At 48.1% G+C, this 19,002-nt stretch overlaps 1 protein-coding gene across 1 annotated transcript in view; it reads left to right on the forward strand.

Moving 5' to 3' along the window:
• The first annotated feature begins 4,877 nt into the window (after window positions 1-4,877).
• Window positions 4,878-19,002, forward strand: part of ABLIM3 (actin binding LIM protein family member 3) — a 110,898-nt gene continuing 96,773 nt past the window's right edge. Inside the window, exons 1-2 of the mRNA XM_058543789.1 lie at window positions 4,878-4,993; window positions 5,378-5,477. Coding sequence (XP_058399772.1) covers window positions 5,465-5,477 — 13 coding nt within the window. The 5' untranslated portion in view covers window positions 4,878-4,993; window positions 5,378-5,464. The remainder of the gene's footprint in view (window positions 4,994-5,377; window positions 5,478-19,002) is intronic.

Here is a 19,002-nt window from a genome sequence, read left to right on the forward strand (position 1 = left end):
CATGGCCCCATTACAAAGCTGTTACAGCCAGAAAAACAGGCCTGTGTCCAGCCAATTCCGTCTAGGTTTCAGGGCTTTCCAGGGAGGAGAGAGGCGCAGACGTGGAGTTCGGGAGCACCACACAAAGCACCATCTCCTGGTGGGAAGTCCACTCTGATCAGGGCCCAGGTCTCAGCACAGACTAGTGGTGCCCCTGGGGGATCAAATGTCCCTGCATGAGCCTACACGGTGGTCAGACCTTCTGCCAAACTCCAACCACAGGACACGTAGACACACGGACATTAGAGTGAAAGGAACCTCAAGACTCATCTGGTCCAATCCTCCATTTGTAATGTGGAAACTCAGGCCCAGAGAGGGTCGCCTTACGAGGCAGCCAGGTTGTCCCAAGCTGAATAACAGCCAAGTGAACTGAGTACCGACCAGATGCCTGATGCTGTGCTAAGCCGGTACATCTGTCCCCGCTGTTGACACTTCCAGACGCAGGGGTTGCTATGATCCCTGCCTTACACAGGAGGAACCTATGGCCTAGAGAGCTTAAGTCATTTGCCTAAGGTCACACAGGTGTGAAGAGTAGAGCCAGGACTCTAATCCAGACCCTTTTATCCCACTGCCCTAGGCTTCTTCACATCCCGCTGCATCAGGACTGTAAGCAGGATCTCTGACCTCCAGCCCAGCAGAGCCACTTTCATCCCAGGCCCGTTAATCCTGGACATGGTCTTCACCATCTGCACCCACTCAGCTCTCCTACAAAGAAGCCATTAGAGCCATCACCGGCGTCCAGTCCTGCCTCCCCTCCGACCTGTGAATCTCTCTTTTGCTGCTTAATTCTGTGCCCTCTCCTTCCCCTCGACCCGACATCGATTCAGAATGGCTGTTCCTCCTTCTTCAGCCTCAGTTCAGATGTCACATGTTGAGGGAGACATCCCTCTTTTAATGCTATTACTGCCCTCTCATCACTAGCTTTATAGATTGTAATCATAAGTCTGTGTGTGTATTTATGTGTCGTCTTCTCTCCCTTGTTTCTGCCAGGCACAGTGCTGGGCATGGAATAAGCACTCAATTAGAAGGTGTTGAATAAATGAATAAATGTAAGAATGAACTGAAAAACCACATTTCATCTTCAAATAAATGTCAGCCAAAATCTCTCACGTCTTGTACTTGTTCAAGTGATTTTATTAAACCTACATAACCCAAAAGTTTACTGTGATCCAAAGTAATTAGGAGTGTGTCCTTCCAGATCATTTTCTATGCCTTGTAGATATATGTATATATAGTACCTACATGGGATCCCATTCACAGAAAAATGATTCAACTATTTTATATGCTATATTATGTGTATTCCATATGTTCTATATATTATATATAAGTATTATGTTGCATAAATAATTATGCCCACAAATATACATTATCCTAAAGAAGAACATACTGCATATACTTTTCTGCAATTTTCTTTTCTTATTTAATCACATGGCATGAAAACCTTCCCTCACACCACGTGTAGATCTGTCTCATGTTGTCAACAACTACATATTATTTTTCAAAAATAAAAATAAAAGTGCTCACTCTTGGTGGGATATTGAAATAGTCTAGGGATGGCCAGTAGAAACTATTGGATCACACAGCACCTCTTCCCACCTTTCCCAAGCCTCACAGGCCAGAAGGATTTTGTATTCAAGATGAGGATGAATGAGAGTGTATTCATGAATGGATGAGAGCAGCACAGGAGTGGGGTGAGGAGGGGGTAGGCTGATGTGAAGGATAGAAGAGTAGGATGGAGCGGGGGGACAGAAAGAGACAACCCCAGCTAGAGACAGGAAGTCAGGAAATATGGGAGTTTTTTGAGGAGAAGAGAAGCATAATGGGGGCAGCCCAGGGCAACAGCCTGGGTGAAGCTGGCTCCCAAAGGTCTCCTCTTTCCCCTTGAAGAAGGTGGAAAATTTCCCTCCCAATGGTTTTGCCATCTGGTTTTCCAACACCCAGGAGCATGTGCCTGTTTCCGAGTGAGACCTGTTTATCTCCATTCTGGAGCCTTAAAGTTCAAAACAAACTTCCAAACAAAGGGACCCTCTGCCCCGAGGCTCTCAGCTCCATTCTCTTGCAAGGACAGAGCCAAGTTTTCTGCTTTCCTGATGACTTTCACAGACGATTCCTTCAAGAATCCCACCCCCAGCTTCCTCCTGCGTCTTTCCCGTCTGCCTCCGATTGTTGTGGACATCCTCACCGGTATAGCTTTTTCAGCTTCTTTTAACCCTTTCTTCCTATCCTTATAACTATGCAGGGAAAATAAGATTTTTCCCCAACAGAAGCTATTTGGGGCTTTTAGAGTGGTCCAAATCTCCATGGTCTCTCCAAAGAGCTGAATTCATCAGCATCCAGCTAGAGGGATTATTAAAAAGAACCCTAGACAAGAGGAACTAGCCAATTAAGCTCTCCGTAGTTGCAAAATTCTGAGGCATTTTTCATGCCCACCACTCTACGGAAAAGCCCAACAGGTCACATAAGTAGAAAATGCCAGGGCTGTCTCTGAGGGGAGGTATAAGCGAGGGATGATGCTAATAATTAGCATACATCAAGTCTTCATTCACCATGATTTACACTGAGTGTTTTAACACACACACCCATCCATGTGGTAGGTATCATAATCCACCCATTTTACAGATGAAGAATTTGAGGCTCATAGATGCTGAGTAGCTTGCCCAGGGCCACGCAGCTAGTAAGTGATGGAGCTGGGATTGAAAATCACCCAGGCTGGGAATAGCTCCTGGGCTCTTAACCAAGCCACCACTGGGATTACCTCATTCATGCTTTGCTTGGTTAATTATTGTCTACCCTCCCCCCCAGTAGGATTTATGCTCCAGGAGGGCATGGTCCTTGTCTGTCCTGTTCACCACTGTATCCCTAGCAGCCAGCATGGGGCCTAGCACAAAGTAGATATTCAATGAATGATTGCCGAGTGAATGAATTAATGGGTGAATACCATGCTTTTATTTGACTGTGTCCAGTAATCTGAAAATTTCTGAACACCGAGGCTTTGGGTGATAACTAAATATGTTCGCTGAACAGTTCTGTTAATTTTACATATTTAATTTACCAGAACTTTCTCCCAGAAAAAAATTATCTTTTTCCGAGCATTAGAAGCTAGCAAGTTACATGCAACTTGGGACTTCAATAAGGAATACCAATCTGAAAATGTAGGAGGTCTCTAAAGAGATCTTTTGGAATAATTTAAATATTTCTTAATCACTTACTATGTTTTCAAAGCTATTCTAGGCCTCTGCCCTTTTCAGTAGCAAAGAGTGGTCTGTGAATCACCCGGGATGCTTGTTTAAAATGCAGAGCAAGGAATCAGAAGCCTGGGAATCTGCATTTTTGCAACTATCTCAGGTGATTGTTCTACCAACAAAACTTTGAGAACCACTCTGAGGAGGTCAGAATCATTCCCTCTCCATTGGAAACAAATCCCAATAAGCTATCAAAATGTGTTTCAAATCCCTTGACCCTTCAATTTATCTAAAGACTCTTTAACCACCATCACATCTTGAGGTCATGAGCCATACCCATTTTTTTTTCACCCTGTGTAAGGCAGAAACACTGTATTTACCTAAAAGGTGTTCTTTCTCCAGTTTTAAGAAAGTGGCTACATCCTTACCCTGCCATCCCAGACTGCAGCGCACTGAGCCACTCTCACATGGGAGACTGACTTCTCCCATGTGAAAGGAGAAGCTAGAAGGGAGAAGACCTGGTCCAGTTCTGACAGGAGATGCTGTGTGGCCTAGGGCAGGTAACTCAGCCTCTCTGACCTACTGTTTCCTTGTTTGAGTGTTCACAGCTTTTTGATTCTACACATGCTCTAACCAGAGTCCTTCTATAGACAGGGATCGTGTGTCCTCTCGGTCTTGTTCTTCTACACTCAAAACCCATGCTTCTGTGATCATGAATTAGGTTCAGAAGGTGACAGAGTGAGTAGTCAGAGGAATGTAAAGAACCCCACCCCACTGAATTTCATGACAAAAAAACATCAGAATATAGGTTTCTATAATACACACCTACAGGAACTAATTACAGCAACCACAAAAAATACTTTTGGCCAAGAGTTAGTTGGCCACACAGAAACTGGGTGGACCAGTGGGGTTGAGTTGTGAGGCTGCATACCTGCTGTTTGCCTCAGACAGGGAAGTGTTTCCAGGTGGGGGTTCCTAGATCTTCCACTCTGAGGGCTGCACAGTATTAGGTCCAGAAAACACCTGGGGCATTCTGTCAACAAATATTTCTTGATACCTACTACGTGTATAGAATCGCCAGGCACTGTTCTAGGTACTGGGGGCCCGTACTGACAACACCCATACTTTCACGGAGCGAACATTCTAGTGGGAAGAGAGATGAGGAAAAATTGTAACAAAAAATCAGTGATAAGGGGCATAAGGAGGGAGGTAGGGACATAAGTTAGGAGGCTGGGAGAATCCCCCAACGTCTCATCCACTTGTCCAGCCGCCACCTCCTACACACGGGGCAGAGACAGCAGCAACCTGCTCAAGACTAGACGACATGGAGCTTGTTAGGAGCAGAGTTCGAAGTGAACACCGTCTTCCAGCAAAGCCAATCCTTTCTTCACAGCCCCTCCAACATTATTTGATTTCCCTGTCGCTGTCTAGCCCTTAGACTCCAGTACTGAGGGAGGGGAAATAGGCCCTCAAGCACCCCCTTGTCGGCCCCAGGACATAAGAGTCCCCTCCAAGGGCCCCATCACACCCCAGTATCCAGGGAGAAGCCCGGGCGGGGCGGGGCCCGGACACGCGCCGGCGCGTCCAGCAGGTGGCAGCAGCGAGCGGCCGCGCCCCCCGCGCTGCCGCCCGCGAGCCCGCATCATGGATGGCGAGCTCTCCTATTTCGCTTTGCTCGCCTTGGAATCCGAGAGCCCAGACGAGGAGCAGGATTCATGAACCGGCCTCAGGGGCCCGGGCAGGGGCCTCTGGCTCCCGACGCTGGCCGAGAGGTGGGTCCCGGGGCGGGTCGCTGCTGGCGGAGGCCGGGCGGGGCCGCGCTGCCCAGCGGAGCCCGGCGCCCCGCGCGCTGCCCCCGCCCTGCCTCCCTGTGGTCCACACCCCCTCTGGGCGCCCGGGCCGCCGGGCTGGAATAGTCGGGGGTGCGCGCGAGCAGGCGCTGCCAGCCCCGCTTCTGCCCGGGATTCGGGTCCGAGGGGTAAGAGGACCGGGGCGCCCGTGTCCTCTCTGCCGCCGCCTCCTTCCTGCTCTCACCTGCGCCTGTTAGTCCAGTCGCCTTCAAGGCCAACGGCTTCAGCCCAGGCTGAGAGGGGACAGCAGAGGGAGAGAGCACCTGAGGATACAGAGCTGGCACTAGACTGCTTTTTCACCTCCAGGTGATGAGTGAGGTCGGAAGATCGGAAGATTTACAAAGCCACCGGGGCCTCCGTTTTGAATGAAAGACCCAGTGCAAAGGCATCATCATGAACACGAGCAGTAAGTGGGTCCTTCTCTCCTTTGCCATGGGAACAGGGTGGGGGCGGGAGTTGCAGGAGCCTGCGCTGGGGCTGCCTGGAAGAAGGAAGGAAGCCGGCATCTGGGTGGACACATGGCCCCCAGACTCCTTCTTGGTCCTTTCTGTGCTCCCTGGCTGAGGGATACGGGTCTGCCTTTTCCTAATTTTGCTAATGTTTTCTTGGCAGCGCCACTTGCCTCTGCAGGGAAGGCTGCTTGTCTCCTTCTAGCAATGTCTGGGAAGGCCTAGGAAGCAGTAGTGTGGCCATTGTCTGACTGTGGGGGCTCAGAGGAGACCTTCCCCACCCACAGCTGGAAAGCCATGGAAGGTCCTGCTTGTCCTGAAGCTGGGAGGAGCAGGGAGGCTGGCCCCTAACTGCTTGGTGGGTGGGTGTGGGCAGGCAGTCGGGTGGGAACAAGCAGTTTGATAAACAGATCGTCAGAAGCCACCTTTGGATCTGGAGATTGTGAAATATCCTGCTCATGTGCTCCTGCAGCCCCATGGGCCTGGGGCTGATTTCTCCACACCTACAGGCTGTTTAGCCATCTCGAGACTGAGAGAGAAAAGGGCAAGCCCTTCGTCCAAGGTCTCTAACCTGCCAGAGGCAACACTGCTTTTACAGAGCCAGGACCAGACATTTTGCTGCCAGGCTCAGCCTCTGACTGAGAAATGCAGGCAAAAGTACAAGGAGGTCCAGTCCATTTCTCTTCAGTATAGTCACTTTGACCATTGGCGCCTGCTGGGGCACGTGGCCTGGGTGCCACACTGGAGGGTAGCCCCCTCCCACTTCCTGTTCACCATGGCTTGTCTGGATCATTCCAGTAGCAGGTGGGGTTGTGGAACTGGAGGACCCCTAGGAACATTCACTTCTCCAAGTCTATGACTTTGTCATCAGTCTCTGTCTGGATCCTAGATTGCTCATCTGTAAAATGAGAGGGATTGCATTAGAGACTCTTCTAATCTAAGAATCTACAAGTTTCTTCTGAAAAAGCCAGAGCTGAGCAGCAAGGCGAGAAACATCAGTCCCTTCTGAGGCTATGTCCAGACCAAACCCACTATTTCCTCACTGTCCCTCCATTGCAAGGCTGTTAGCACGGAGGGGAGGAAAACAAAGCAAAAGCCACCGAGATGGAAATGAAGTATATTTATTTACTATGTATTTGTATGACTCATCTCTCTGCTGTCTTCCTTTGTGTATTACATAGCAATGCTAAGCAAGCGAATGTGGCTAGACTCCTCTGCCTCTTACAGCCAAAGATTTTTGCCTCTTGATTTTGACAGTCTGGAACAGTGCTCTGGCTTCGCACCAGGCTCAAGGAAAGAGCAAAATTCTGTAGACCTGGTCACCTAGTGGGCCACATGTTTGCATCTGTGTGCTTTCAGATAAGTAAAGATGTGAACTGCCTGTCACATCTCACTATCTCTAGGAAAAAAATGTCTTTATGGGAGTCCTTTCTCACTAAATGACAGAAGAGAAAGACGGCTCATCTATTTTTCAAAAAACTAAGAAATAAGGTAACAAGCAATTGACTCTGCCCTTTTCTCTCTCTGGAATCCTAAGGAACTCTTGTCCTGTTAGCAACACTGAGTATTCCTGAAAGAAGGAAACAGAGGTTTTACTTTTTTGTTGTTGTTATTTAAGAAATAAGGACCAATAGAGTTGAATACTGCAAAAGATGCAGACTAACAAAAATGCCATTCCAGCCTCATGTACTTTTCCTAAATGGGGAGAGTGTGTTTATTTTCCAGGAGAGGTGGAAAGTAAACAGAGTGGAATGACTTGGGCAGGCTTGGGGGCCCCTGAGTTCCCATTAGAGGAAGCGCTTTTCTAGAGGGCTGCCTGGGGGCACGCTGGAGAGACGGAAGCTCAGGCTCAGGGGCTGAGCTGATCATCCTCGAGGCTCCTCCCAACCCTGAGAGTCTGCAAAGGGAGACAGTAGAAATCAGACTTCAGTGGAGTGAAGGAGTGACCGGGTCATAAGATCATAGGGACAGGGCGTTGGCAGGAGGTCCCTGGGGTGACTTGATCTAAGCAAAAATGTTCTCCCCTTTGGGATGTGAAATTCTTAACTTAATCTTCATGCCTGAAATTGAACCTGGGAGAAACTCGTACTCGGTTTTTCTTTCACCTGCCTTTGCCGGGTGCCCCCTCTCCACTAGCCACTCTGCTAAGCATTTCACCTGCATGATCTCCCCAAACTCTCACACCCGACCTGTGAGATGGATGTCATTACTCCAATTTTATAGGTGAAACCCTGTAGCTAATGTTCACTCATCTCTTCAAGTCATGCAGTTAATTGTTGGATTATGAAAGGTTCTGGATGCATAACACTTCTGACAGTGTGTACCAGTCCTAATCTGTGGTTCAACTGTCACCACTGAGGTGGGGGCAAAGCATAAGCTCATTATTAAGTTCCTAATCACGTCATCCAGAGAAGAGGAGCACTGTCGTGGGACAGTGTGTAAGAGCTGATAGAGTCGGGCCCTGGGATCAGGGGGTCCTGGTTCTAGTCGTCCTTTTCTCATGTATTAGCTGGATGGTCTTCAGTACGGTTGTCTCATCTGCAAAATGGCAACAATGGGACCTCCCTCAGCGTGGAACGGAGACAAATGTTAGTGTGCTGTGTGCAATACAGAGTGTGGTACCTGGGACCCAGCTGGCATCATGTCATAGTGGTGGCCAGGCTGTCGTCATCAGCAGTGGTCATTGTGGCTATTGTGATTGTTGACTTTATGACATTAGCAAGCAGGTCACTCAGCCTCTTGGCACACCTTCATCATAAATTGCGAGGAATATCAGAAGTGTGATTTTGAGGATTAAACAGGATTGTATGAAAATGCTTTGTAAACATATGTAAATTGTTTTTATTAATAAGAAACACTTGTCTCAGATGGCAGAAATGGGCAAGTGCTCCGTCAGCAGCTCGCTCCTCGGTGTGCATTTTAGTTTCATCAGAATCCTTTCTGCTGAAATCTAGCTGAGCGTTAGTATACCACAAAGCAGGAATTTGAGAGAAGGGGTAATTTTGGAGATGATGGAGTTGGGTGGTGTTACGGACCTGGCAGAATGCAACAGGTTGGGTCTGGCCTTCGGAGCCGATAAGGGAGGGGAAGGAGGGCTCTTTATGGACAGAACAGAACACTAGAGGCACAAGCAAGACTCCCAGGGCTCGGGAAAGCTGGGCTGATCCTGAGACGGTGCACGCCCCTGGGTGAAGGGAAGAGAAGCGCAGCAATCTTTCCCACCTTGGTCTCTGTGGGATGGGTCTACTACTCAGCCTTTCCTGCCCCCCCCCCCCGCATGCTCCCAACCTAATTCCAAGGAATTTGTCTGTCATTTGTCTCCTGATCAGCTGAGGCAGCCCCCTTTATCCACCCCAGCCTCCCCCATTCTCCCCCCTCCACCCTCTGCATCACCCTCTGCTTAGAACGCAGATCCCATTGCTCTTAAAATGCAAAAGGAAACCCCTCAGCGAGGCCTGCAGGCTCCCATGTGGCCTGGCCTCAGCCTTACAGCCCCGTCTCATCCACACTGAACCATTCTCCGCGTTCCCATCACGTTCGCCCCCTTCCTTTCTCTCTAAAGGCCTGCGCCTGCCAACTTTGCATGTGCTCTTCCTTCCTCCTGGAAAGCCCTCTCCCTCCAGCACCAGCCCCTCTGCCCACCCCCCGCACTTCACCCAGGCTGGCCTCCTCACCCTCCAGAGTTGCAGAAGCCCTCCCAGCCCCCCAGTCCAGCTGGCATCCCCGTGATGTATGCTCTCCATGCACCTTGGCCCTGTTCCTTCAGAGCCTTGTGTCTGTCATCACACACTCACCATGTGATTGCAGGCCGTTTTCCTGAACTTAGAGAGCAAGGAAGGAGCTACTCCAGACCCCTCGCTCTCTCACACAGTCCCCAGAGCTGTGAGGGTGTCACCACCTAAGGTACATATTCTTAGACAACAATATACCTTTGGTTATTCCATGTCAGTGTCTCCCATTCCCATGTTGGCCCCAGGAGCTCCCAAGTCCCTGGGTCCAAAGCCAGGGGAGACTGAGTTGACCCCAGAGTGCCAGAGACCCTGAGCACCAGTCAATTCTGTGTGCCATAAAATGCTGTGCTCCTCACTTGGGTCGGAACTCCCAGAGCTCCTGAAAGCTATGGCTTTCCTAGGCACAAAACCCGTACTGGCTCATCCTCGAGGCTGGGGAGCATCATGCATACTACATACAGTGGTGCCAAGAGCCATCCTTCCTCATTTCATCAGCTTCTTCCTGCCCTCTGGTCCCTTCTTTGGTCTCTATCATGGATTGGCATGCCAACAAGTTACTTTTTTGGAGTAGACTTTGTTTTGTTGAAGAGAGCACTGAGGGGTCATATAACCTGCACAAAGGTGTCATGGGATAAGCAGAGGCCATACTGGGGCAGGAAGAACCTGAGCTTTGGGGTCTGGATTCCTGAGTTCAAATGCAAGGTCTATCATGTACTCTCTCTGTGATCTTGAACAAGATAGAGCACGTCTCTGAGCCTGAATTTTATCATGAATAGAATGTGAGCAATAATGCCAGTGTGCTGGGTTGTTGTGAGGATTAAGTGAAATAGTGTGAGAAACTCACTGGCATTGGGTCTTAGGGAATGGAGTTGAATCTGAAGTTGAGTTGGCCACTGAGTAGAGCAAAGTTCTGGAATGATGGTATCGTAAGAGCCAAACCCTCTGGTTGAAAATTAGCTTGTTTTAGTGGTATGGTAGCCAGCACTGGGTTCTGTACATAGGAAAGCCAAAGCTTTCAGGACGACCTTCTGGAAGATTATTAACCTAATATTGTGTATGGCATGGGTTGAAGGCAGGAAGTTAGGATCCTAGGTTCCAGGGAGAGACGATTAGCCTGGTTCAGAAAAGGTCTGAGGGCCTCGGTGGTTGTAAGAATAGAAATAAGGGGAAAGATCCTTTAGAAAATGAAGTCTGCATGACCTGGCACTCGACTGAGTTATAGGGTGAAGGAGAAGAGGAGTCTATCAGTTAGGGTCTTGGCAGGGAACCGATGGGCAACTTGAGGCAAGTTAAATAGAAGGAGTCTTAACAGATGTGTGAGAAGGGTGTAGAGAAACAAACAAGGAGAAGCAAGGATGGCCCAGTACTAGGAGGCTAGTAACAGCAGCCATTACCACTCTTACCCAGGCCTGAAGGGGCAAAGAAAGGGAACCCAGAGACCCAGCGAGCTGTGGGGTAAGGACTGCCTAGTAGGAGCTGTGTCCTCTGGCTCCAGGAAGGCAGCCGGCCCATGGCAACACCCCAAGGAAGAAACCAAGGGAATTAATACCCTGACCTCTCTCTCCTCCCTCCCTTGGATCTCCTGTGGTGCTCCCCATTGACCCAGTCCAACCAGGAGCCAGAGGGCAAGGAAGGCAGTTGATGGACCCAGCACCAGGCAGTTGATGGACCCAGCACCCACCCAGGGTACAGTAGGGGGCAGAGTGGATCTGGAGAGGCGAGGGGTTCAGAATTGAAGACCTCCACCACAAGCAGCATGATGACCTTCCTCTGCTGATGTCATTGCCCAGATCGGGAACTCTAAGAATTCCTTGAGGAAAAGATCCATTGCAAACACAAACCCAGTAGGATGCCCTCCAAAGAAATTCTAAATTTGCAAAATAGATAAAAAGTAGAGATGATTGTATACTTTATAAGGATAGAGATTTTTTTTTTTTAAACAGCCAAATGAAGGAAGCAGTTGTTAACAAATGATTACCTGAGGCTAAGGGGGGGGGGGGGGTGAGTTAGAGAAATAACGTAAGGAACAATTTTAAAACCATCCAAAATGAATATAACACATCTCTGAAAATCACCATGTTTTTTCAAGAGTACTTGTATTGCGTAAAGGAAGTGATATCAATTCTGAACTCCAACATTCCTCTCTGGTAAAGCTTTATCTTGCTGAGATAACATCTGCTGTGGTGCATGGTCAACAGCTGGCTGATACCAGCACGAGCCAGATACCACTGCCAAAGAACAGAAAACGACCAGAAGCATGTAAGCACCTTTTACTTGGGGGGTATTTCAACAGTTAAATTGTTCTTCTGTAATTCATAAAGGCACAGACTGGATCTAGGTAGCTGGATTCAAATTCCAGCCCTGGCCTTTACTTGCTGTGTGGCCTTGGGCAAATCACTTACCTTCTCTGTACCTCAGTTCCTCATCTTGAATGGTAATAACAGGGGGTATAATAATAGTGCCTTTCTCCTAGAGTAGTTATAAAGAATAAATAAGTTAATAGTTGTGAATTGCTTAGAACAGTGGCTGGCATACAGCAAGTGTTTATGAAATGAGTAAAAATAGTGTATATTCATTTGCTAGAGCTACCAATAACAAAGTACCACAAATTGGGTGGTTTAAACAATAGAAATGGATTGTTTCACAGTTCTGGACACTAAAAGTCCAAAATCAAGGTGTTGGCAGGGTGGGTTCCTTCTGAGCGCCATGAGGGCAGGACCTGATCAAGGCCTCTTTCTTTGGTTGTGGGTGGTCATCTTCCCCCTGTGTCTTCACATCATCTTCCCTCTATCTGTGTCTCTGTGTCCAAATTTCCCCTTTTGGTAAGGACACCAGTCATACTGGATTAGGGCCCACCCTAGTGACCTTATTTTAACTTGATTACCTCTGAAAGACCTTATCTCCAAACAAGATCACATTCTGGGGTACTGGGGGTTAGGACTCCAGCATATGAGTTTGGGGGGACACAATTCACTCCCTGACATAGTGTTTGTTAAGTGGATGACTTCTCAAGGAGAAGACTTCCCTGCGGATTGGTTTCCCCCTGAATATCAGCCACTCCCCAGGGCTAGTAGAGGGTGCTGATAGTTGATTATTAAACACAAGAGTCACAAAGGTTATCTGCCTAGTCTTGATGTTTAAACCCTAATTTTACCACATCTGACCAGTGGAGACGGAGCCTCTCCGTGAGCACCTGAAGGGAAGAGTTCACACGTAGGAGATCCCTAGAAGGGAGGACCGCAGGGACTTAGTATTCCACATTCTGTCTGCAGAAAACACCGTCCCCTCCCGACCCCCATTCAGGTCATTACACACAACTGTAGCCTTTCGGTAATGTAATGGGAATTGACAGTCATATTGGTTTTCAGTTGGCCTGGTTCCTGGGAATGTCCAACCTGGGGACTGGCAATTGGATTGTTCATTTGTTCACTCAACAAATATTTACCAACCACCAACTCTGCACATCAGCGTGTGTCTCATCCTGGAGACACAGAGATAACAGACATGGTCCTTGCCTTTGTGGATCATACAGGCCCAGCAAAATGGGCCAGCTGGTGGGCAGCATGATGGGGCACACACCAGGTTTTCAATGAATTTGAATTATCTGCCAACATTGGGAAGTTGGTAAATCAAAATTGGGATTCCTAGCTTCTCTTTTAAGAAAACAAACTGGCAGTTGTTGCACCCCTGCCCCTATTCTCCTACACGACAACAGTCGGCAGGATTGCTGCCGTCAGTGGGGCAGGGCCTGGTCTCTAGTGCGCCACAGTGGCCACCACGTCCCGTCAAATTGCACGAGGACAGCTTAATACTTTTCTGTTACCTTGCCACTGTAGAGATTTGAATTTTTAAACCCCTGTCTAGTAGGTGATCCATATAACATCACACATGGAGAAGGGTATCTTCACACAGATAAGCAGAAACTGCAGCCTATCTGTTAATTATTATGGGAGAAAGTCCTGTCTGGTGGTAGCAATTGATTAACACTGCCATGCTATTCAAGTCCTCGAAGTGAGCAAAACCCTGCCGCATGTCCTTTTTTCCCCAGCTGACCCATTCCCAGAAGGGTGATATCATATCCTGTTGGAGACAGTTGGGTAAACAGTGTCCCCCCCACCCCCAGAGGTCAGCTTTGTTTCCAGGGGAGCTTAGTAATAGCGGGTGAGGCACAGACCAAACAAGGCAATCTGGATAACTGGTCCCAGCTCTGGGTAACTTTTCCAGCCCAAAGGAAGGTACCCTGGGAGGCTGAACTGTTCCAAGGATTGTTCTGACACAAGGGACACGCCTGATCCAGTTGAGGACATCTAGTCCACAGCATGAGCTCTGTGACAGTAAGGTCGGTTCGTATCCCCCCAGCTAAGGAGTGATTACTGAAAGGCCACACATTGACCCGTATGGCTACTCAAGACCTCTCCTCTGTCATTATGGGGTTCTTCTGCTTGAGAAAGAAAGGTAGTAAAGTGGATAGTGCCAACATAATTTCTTCAGTTGAGGGCAGACTTTTTTCATTCCTCTGGAATAAATCAGAGTAGTAAAGAATTCACAGAAAGCAAAGCCCAGTGCCTGATACATAGTAGGTGCTCAAAAGATATTTGATGAATTAATTCATTAATGAAAAGCCCGCTCTCTTTTTCTTTATGATAAAGATCTCTCTGCTAAGCGCTAAGTTCATCTTTCTGACTGTCTGCTAAGATGCCTACCTGGGTATTCCCAAGGCACTTCAAATTCAACCTAAATTTAATAAATGTATTCTCTTTGAAAAAAACAACTGCTTCAATTCTATGGTCCTAATTGATTGCTAGAACCTCCATCTACCCAGTCACCTAAATTAGTGATTAGAAAGCAGTCCTAATCTACATTTCTCCTTCCTTCACTATCCCATGTTCAATCTGTGTACATATCTGGTTGTTCCTACCTCCTAAATGTGACTTGAACGTTTCTCTTCCTCAACTGCCATCATTTCCCATTGACTGCAACACCAGGCGTGGGCAGCCATTGGAGTAAAAAGTTGGGGGAGGGGTGGGTTGATCCCAAGTTCAGTAGGAGGCAATGGAGCCATGTGGTCTGCTGGAGAACGTGGTTCCAGGCAGCATGGGCAGGAGGAGGTCGTAGCACCGCTCCGCAGAGCCCTGATTAGGCTGTGTCTGAAGCATCGTGTCAGGGTGGGCAGTGATCAACTGAAGCATGCCCGGGAAAGAGTGGCCAGAGTGGTGGAAGGCCTTGAAACATGCTAGAGGGAGGGCATTGAAGGAGCAGTAGGGAGGCACCAGAGTCAGCCCCACAGGTTGGTTTTGTGTCCCCCGGAGAGTATGGATGATCCCCTGACAATTTCACGCAACGCTACTGGGTTGTGTCCTGCAACCCAGAAGACTCCAGCCTCTTTTGTAAGTATATCACCCGCCAGACAACGAGTCCAGACAGGCTCCGCTTTGCTGCCCTGTTGCTCCTGGTGCGGTGATTACTGCTCTGTGCTCATGCAACAGCCCTACCCCCTCTCCTGGCACAATTCCACCCTCTACCTACCGCCTGTATCATTTCCGAAGCTTTTTCCTCGCATCTGCTTAATTTTGTGCAAAGCACAGGTCTTTCTCCATGGGCTGTTATCTCTTGCCCTCGCCAGCACCAGCAGGGCCAATGAGACGACTGCTTTGCAATAGTCTAATGACACAGTTGATCTATTTTAAGCACCTGAAGCACCCTCCACCAAGTGCCAATCTTCCCGCAGCAAGCCGCTCTCAGCATGCAGGGGCAGGGGCAGGGGCAGCCCGAGGTCTGTTCCTGCTTTTTGAAATCTGGGGAAACCGCCCAGGGGTCTGGACCCTGCCCGTCCAAAGACGATCTAAGGCAACCGTAAAATTAGATATTTTCACAGTCAGCATGAGTTGTTCTGGAAGGAGAATTGCCTCTGATGCCAGGATTATATGATGCAGGGACCTCAAGTGACCATAAATCTTTCCTTTAAAGGGCAAATACAGAGCCCGGGCCCATTACACACAGGGAGAAGGGACCTGGGAGGGAGCATTTCGGGAACAAAGGGAAGCCCAACCCCCATCAGAGATGCCTTAGCCTCAGACCAATGTTTTCTTCTCCTCCTAATCAAGAGACATTCTTTTCCAATTATAGCCTATTTGAGTGCAAATGTTTACATGTATTACTTATTTAGTCCTTGCAACCATTCTGCCTGGGCCTTCTCTGCATTCTGCATCTAGGGAAGGTTCCCATGTTATATTGGCTCTCACCATCCTTCACTGAACTCACCACAGTCAGTAATTATTTTATCCATTAGCTTGTTTTCTTCATTTCTGCCTCTTATCCCCTTTTGACTGTCAGCCACATGATGGCTCTGTGACAGGCCTGTCTGTTTTGTTCACTGCTGAGTCCTCCAAACTCAGAGTAATGACCACTAGTAACAGTTCACATTGGTAGAGTGTTTGCTGTGTGCCAGGCACAGTGCTAAGCTCTTCAGACATAACGCACTTAACCCTCATGAAAGTCCTGGGAGGTAGAAACTAATGTTATCCTCACCTTACAGAGGAGGAAACTGAGGCTCAGAGAAGAGGTCGTTGGCCCCAAATCTCACATTTAATAAGTAATGAAGCCTTGAATGAATATATGAATGGATGAACTGAATGAGGAATATTTACACCCCCATTTTGCATAAGGGAAATGAGGTTCAAAGGTAAGTCACCTGGCCGCGGTCACAGGAGCCAGGAGGTGGTGGGGCAGGTGTTTGAAATCATGTCGATCTGACTCTGAGGCCTCCTGTCACTCCTTCCTGCTTCCTCTTTTTCACCGTCTTCCCCCACTTCACTGTGATGAGAGTCACGGGGGAAAGTGTGGGTTGGGGTGGCTGGTCATATAGTCTCCTGTTGGATGTCCCAGTACTGCTGGCCCATTCACTGGGGCAGTGACACAAATGCCTGCGCTGTGTGTGGCCACATGCCAGGCGCTGTGGGATCGGAGATGCACAGGACAGAGAGGTGACCTCAGATTGCCCCCTTCTAGCATCACGCAAGGTGGACACAAGCATGTGTGGCTGTAACACGGGGGGAGACCGTCATGGGTGTTGAGAGGGAAGGAAAGAGTACAGAGGAAGACAGGCCAGATTCCCTTGGAAGACCTGCGGGATCGTTTGTGGAGAAGCCCTGGAGAGGTGAATAAACTTTTGTGAGGCAGAGGAGAAGGGAAGGAAGGGGCATTCCAGATGGGCTCATTCAGTCATTCTCCCAGGCAAGCACTCCACAAACCCTTCTTGCGCAACTTCTGCATCCTGGGCCCTTGGCTCTGGTGGAGGGCGAAATAAACAGATACAGAGTGTTTCTGGAAATGTCAGGAAGTCCAGTTTGTCTGTACTCTGTAGCGTATGAGTAGGTGGACAGTGAGGAGATAAAGCTGGCGAGTTGGTGAGGATCAGGTCTTTGAGAGTTTTCAGTGCCAGACTAGAGTATTTGTTACAGCCTATGACCAGTGAGGAGCCCTTAGAGGTTCTGAGCTGAGCAGCGACCCGACCAGAGCTGTGCATTATTTAGGACGATCTCCCTGGCAACTCGTACCTGATGGATCAGAGAGCCCAGAGGCAGTGAGAGGCAGGCCGAGCGCAGTGGTGCAGGTGTGAGTGGATGAGCGGGGAAGGCAGAGGGTGCAGAGAGGACGACAATGGTTCTGTAGCCAGCTGTGCGTTACTGTTGGCGTTACTGCTCTTTTGCCCACGGTTGGACCTGTTATCTGATTCTGATTTCTGGGACTGTGCGAACTGATACTTTGAAAACTAGGTTACTGACCAAATCGAGGCGCCTAGAGAGTGTATTTGATAAGCGCTTGAGCTGTGGAGTCAGACTGCCTGGATTCAAATTCCAGCTTAGCCACGTTCTAGCTATGAAGGCTTCAGTGACTTGCTTTACCCCTAAAGCTTCAGTTTCCCCTCAAGATGGGAATATTAGGAGAGCACTGAGTGAGGGAATGGATGTAAGATGTTTGACACATGGAAAACACTCAATAATGATTAATAGTGGTAAAGTAATGAAATACATGTGAATGTGTTGTGCATGATATTGTTACAATACAATTACCTCTTGATCATTCCACTGGGAAAGGAGAACAGAGGTATGTATTGATTACTCAGGACTTTTATTTAGCTAACATTTAAGAAGTGCTTTATTATGTATTAGACTATATTCTAAACTTTCCATGAATTTGTCTCTTTTGATCCTAGGCATGAGTCAGAGGTGAAATTAATGTTGTAGAGGACAACCCTATCTGAGTTGGGAGCATGTCATACTAGACCACGGGTTGGCAAACTTTTTCTGTAAAGGGCCAGGTAGTAAATATTTGGGGCTTTGTAAGCCATTTGGTCTCTGTGACACAGAAGCAGCCCTCGACAATGTGTAATCAAAAGACGAGCCTGCAGTCCAATCAAAATTTATTTACAAAAATAAAGGTGGAGAGAGATTTGGCCCCTGGGCCAGAGTTTGCTGACCCCTATACTAGATTACCTCTAAGACCTTTTCCAACTTTGATATTCCAATGCAAAATGATAACACAGAAATGCCTAATCTTTCTTATTTAGTTCATCTTTGTAACTACAAGAGGAGTTTGCTTCAGATATGTTAGAGATGATGCACCGCAAAGATAGACACAGAAAGGACTATACGAAGCTATCTCCGTTCCTTGTGTTGCCTTCATATTCGGCACACCCCAAAATTCATACTATGGTATTATATGACTCTTCTCAAGTGTCCTCTAAATGCCAGGCTTTTCAGTAGACAGCTCTTGGGCTGCAGAGAATGATGCTCAGGCCACAGACTCTCCCACTTGGGAAAAGACACCCAGGGCAGTATTCCATGCTGGTGCTTCAATGTCCGCAACAAAGTCTTCTCCTGCTTTGATCCCCATTCACATTTCCTACTCAAAGCCCGCATTCTTTTGTAATGAAATACAGTAGCAAGATTGTCCAGTATGTTTTATCATCTCTCCTTCTGACTCTGCGAGAACTTTCCACCAGCTCCATGTAGTACTAATGGGCTGTCAGTTGTGGTGTTCTGCGCCTCCCCCAGGGGATGGCACATGACCTAGACTAGCCAATCAGAGTATCCCATCTACCTTGGCCCAAGGATCTGTTCATTAGTGGACATTAGACTCAAGAGAGGCCAACCAGGGTTTCCCTGAAACTGGATAGGGAGATATTGGGGAGGAGGACTATTCATTCCATTGAGGTTGCTAAGCTGAGGAGATGAGGGTCTGGGGATACCAGTGGCCATTCTTGTCCAATATGTGAGAAGAAGCTGTCTGAAAAATAGAGAAAGTCATATCTCTGACCATATAGTAAAGCCCCTGAATCCAGCCAGAGCTGAAGCCAGAGGCCGCCTACCACACCCCATCCCCCAGATCTCCCAGTTGCAAGAACCAACAAATTCCCTTTGTGCTTAAACTAGTTTCAGTTGGGTTTCTGTAAATTACAATGAAAAGGACCCTAACTAAAGCACATTGTTTGTTTTTTTACCATTCTTCCCGTTGGCAATTACCTCCTACAATTACCACCATTTATCAAAATCTTAGCCATCTTTAGGCTAAAAGACTCCTCCATTCCAGCTTCTTGTCATCCACTCCTGAAGTGATTTTATTGCCTTTTCTGAAGTCCCTGGTCCTTGGTTTAAAACATTCTTATGGCTATGGGTCATTTGCTGTAAGTCAACATGGTTTATTCATGTGCGTTTCCTAGCCCTCCTCTTAGATTATAAACTCCTTGACG

Source organism: Diceros bicornis, chromosome 1, assembly GCF_020826845.1.
Source record: "Diceros bicornis minor isolate mBicDic1 chromosome 1, mDicBic1.mat.cur, whole genome shotgun sequence".
NCBI lineage: Eukaryota > Metazoa > Chordata > Mammalia > Perissodactyla > Rhinocerotidae > Diceros > Diceros bicornis.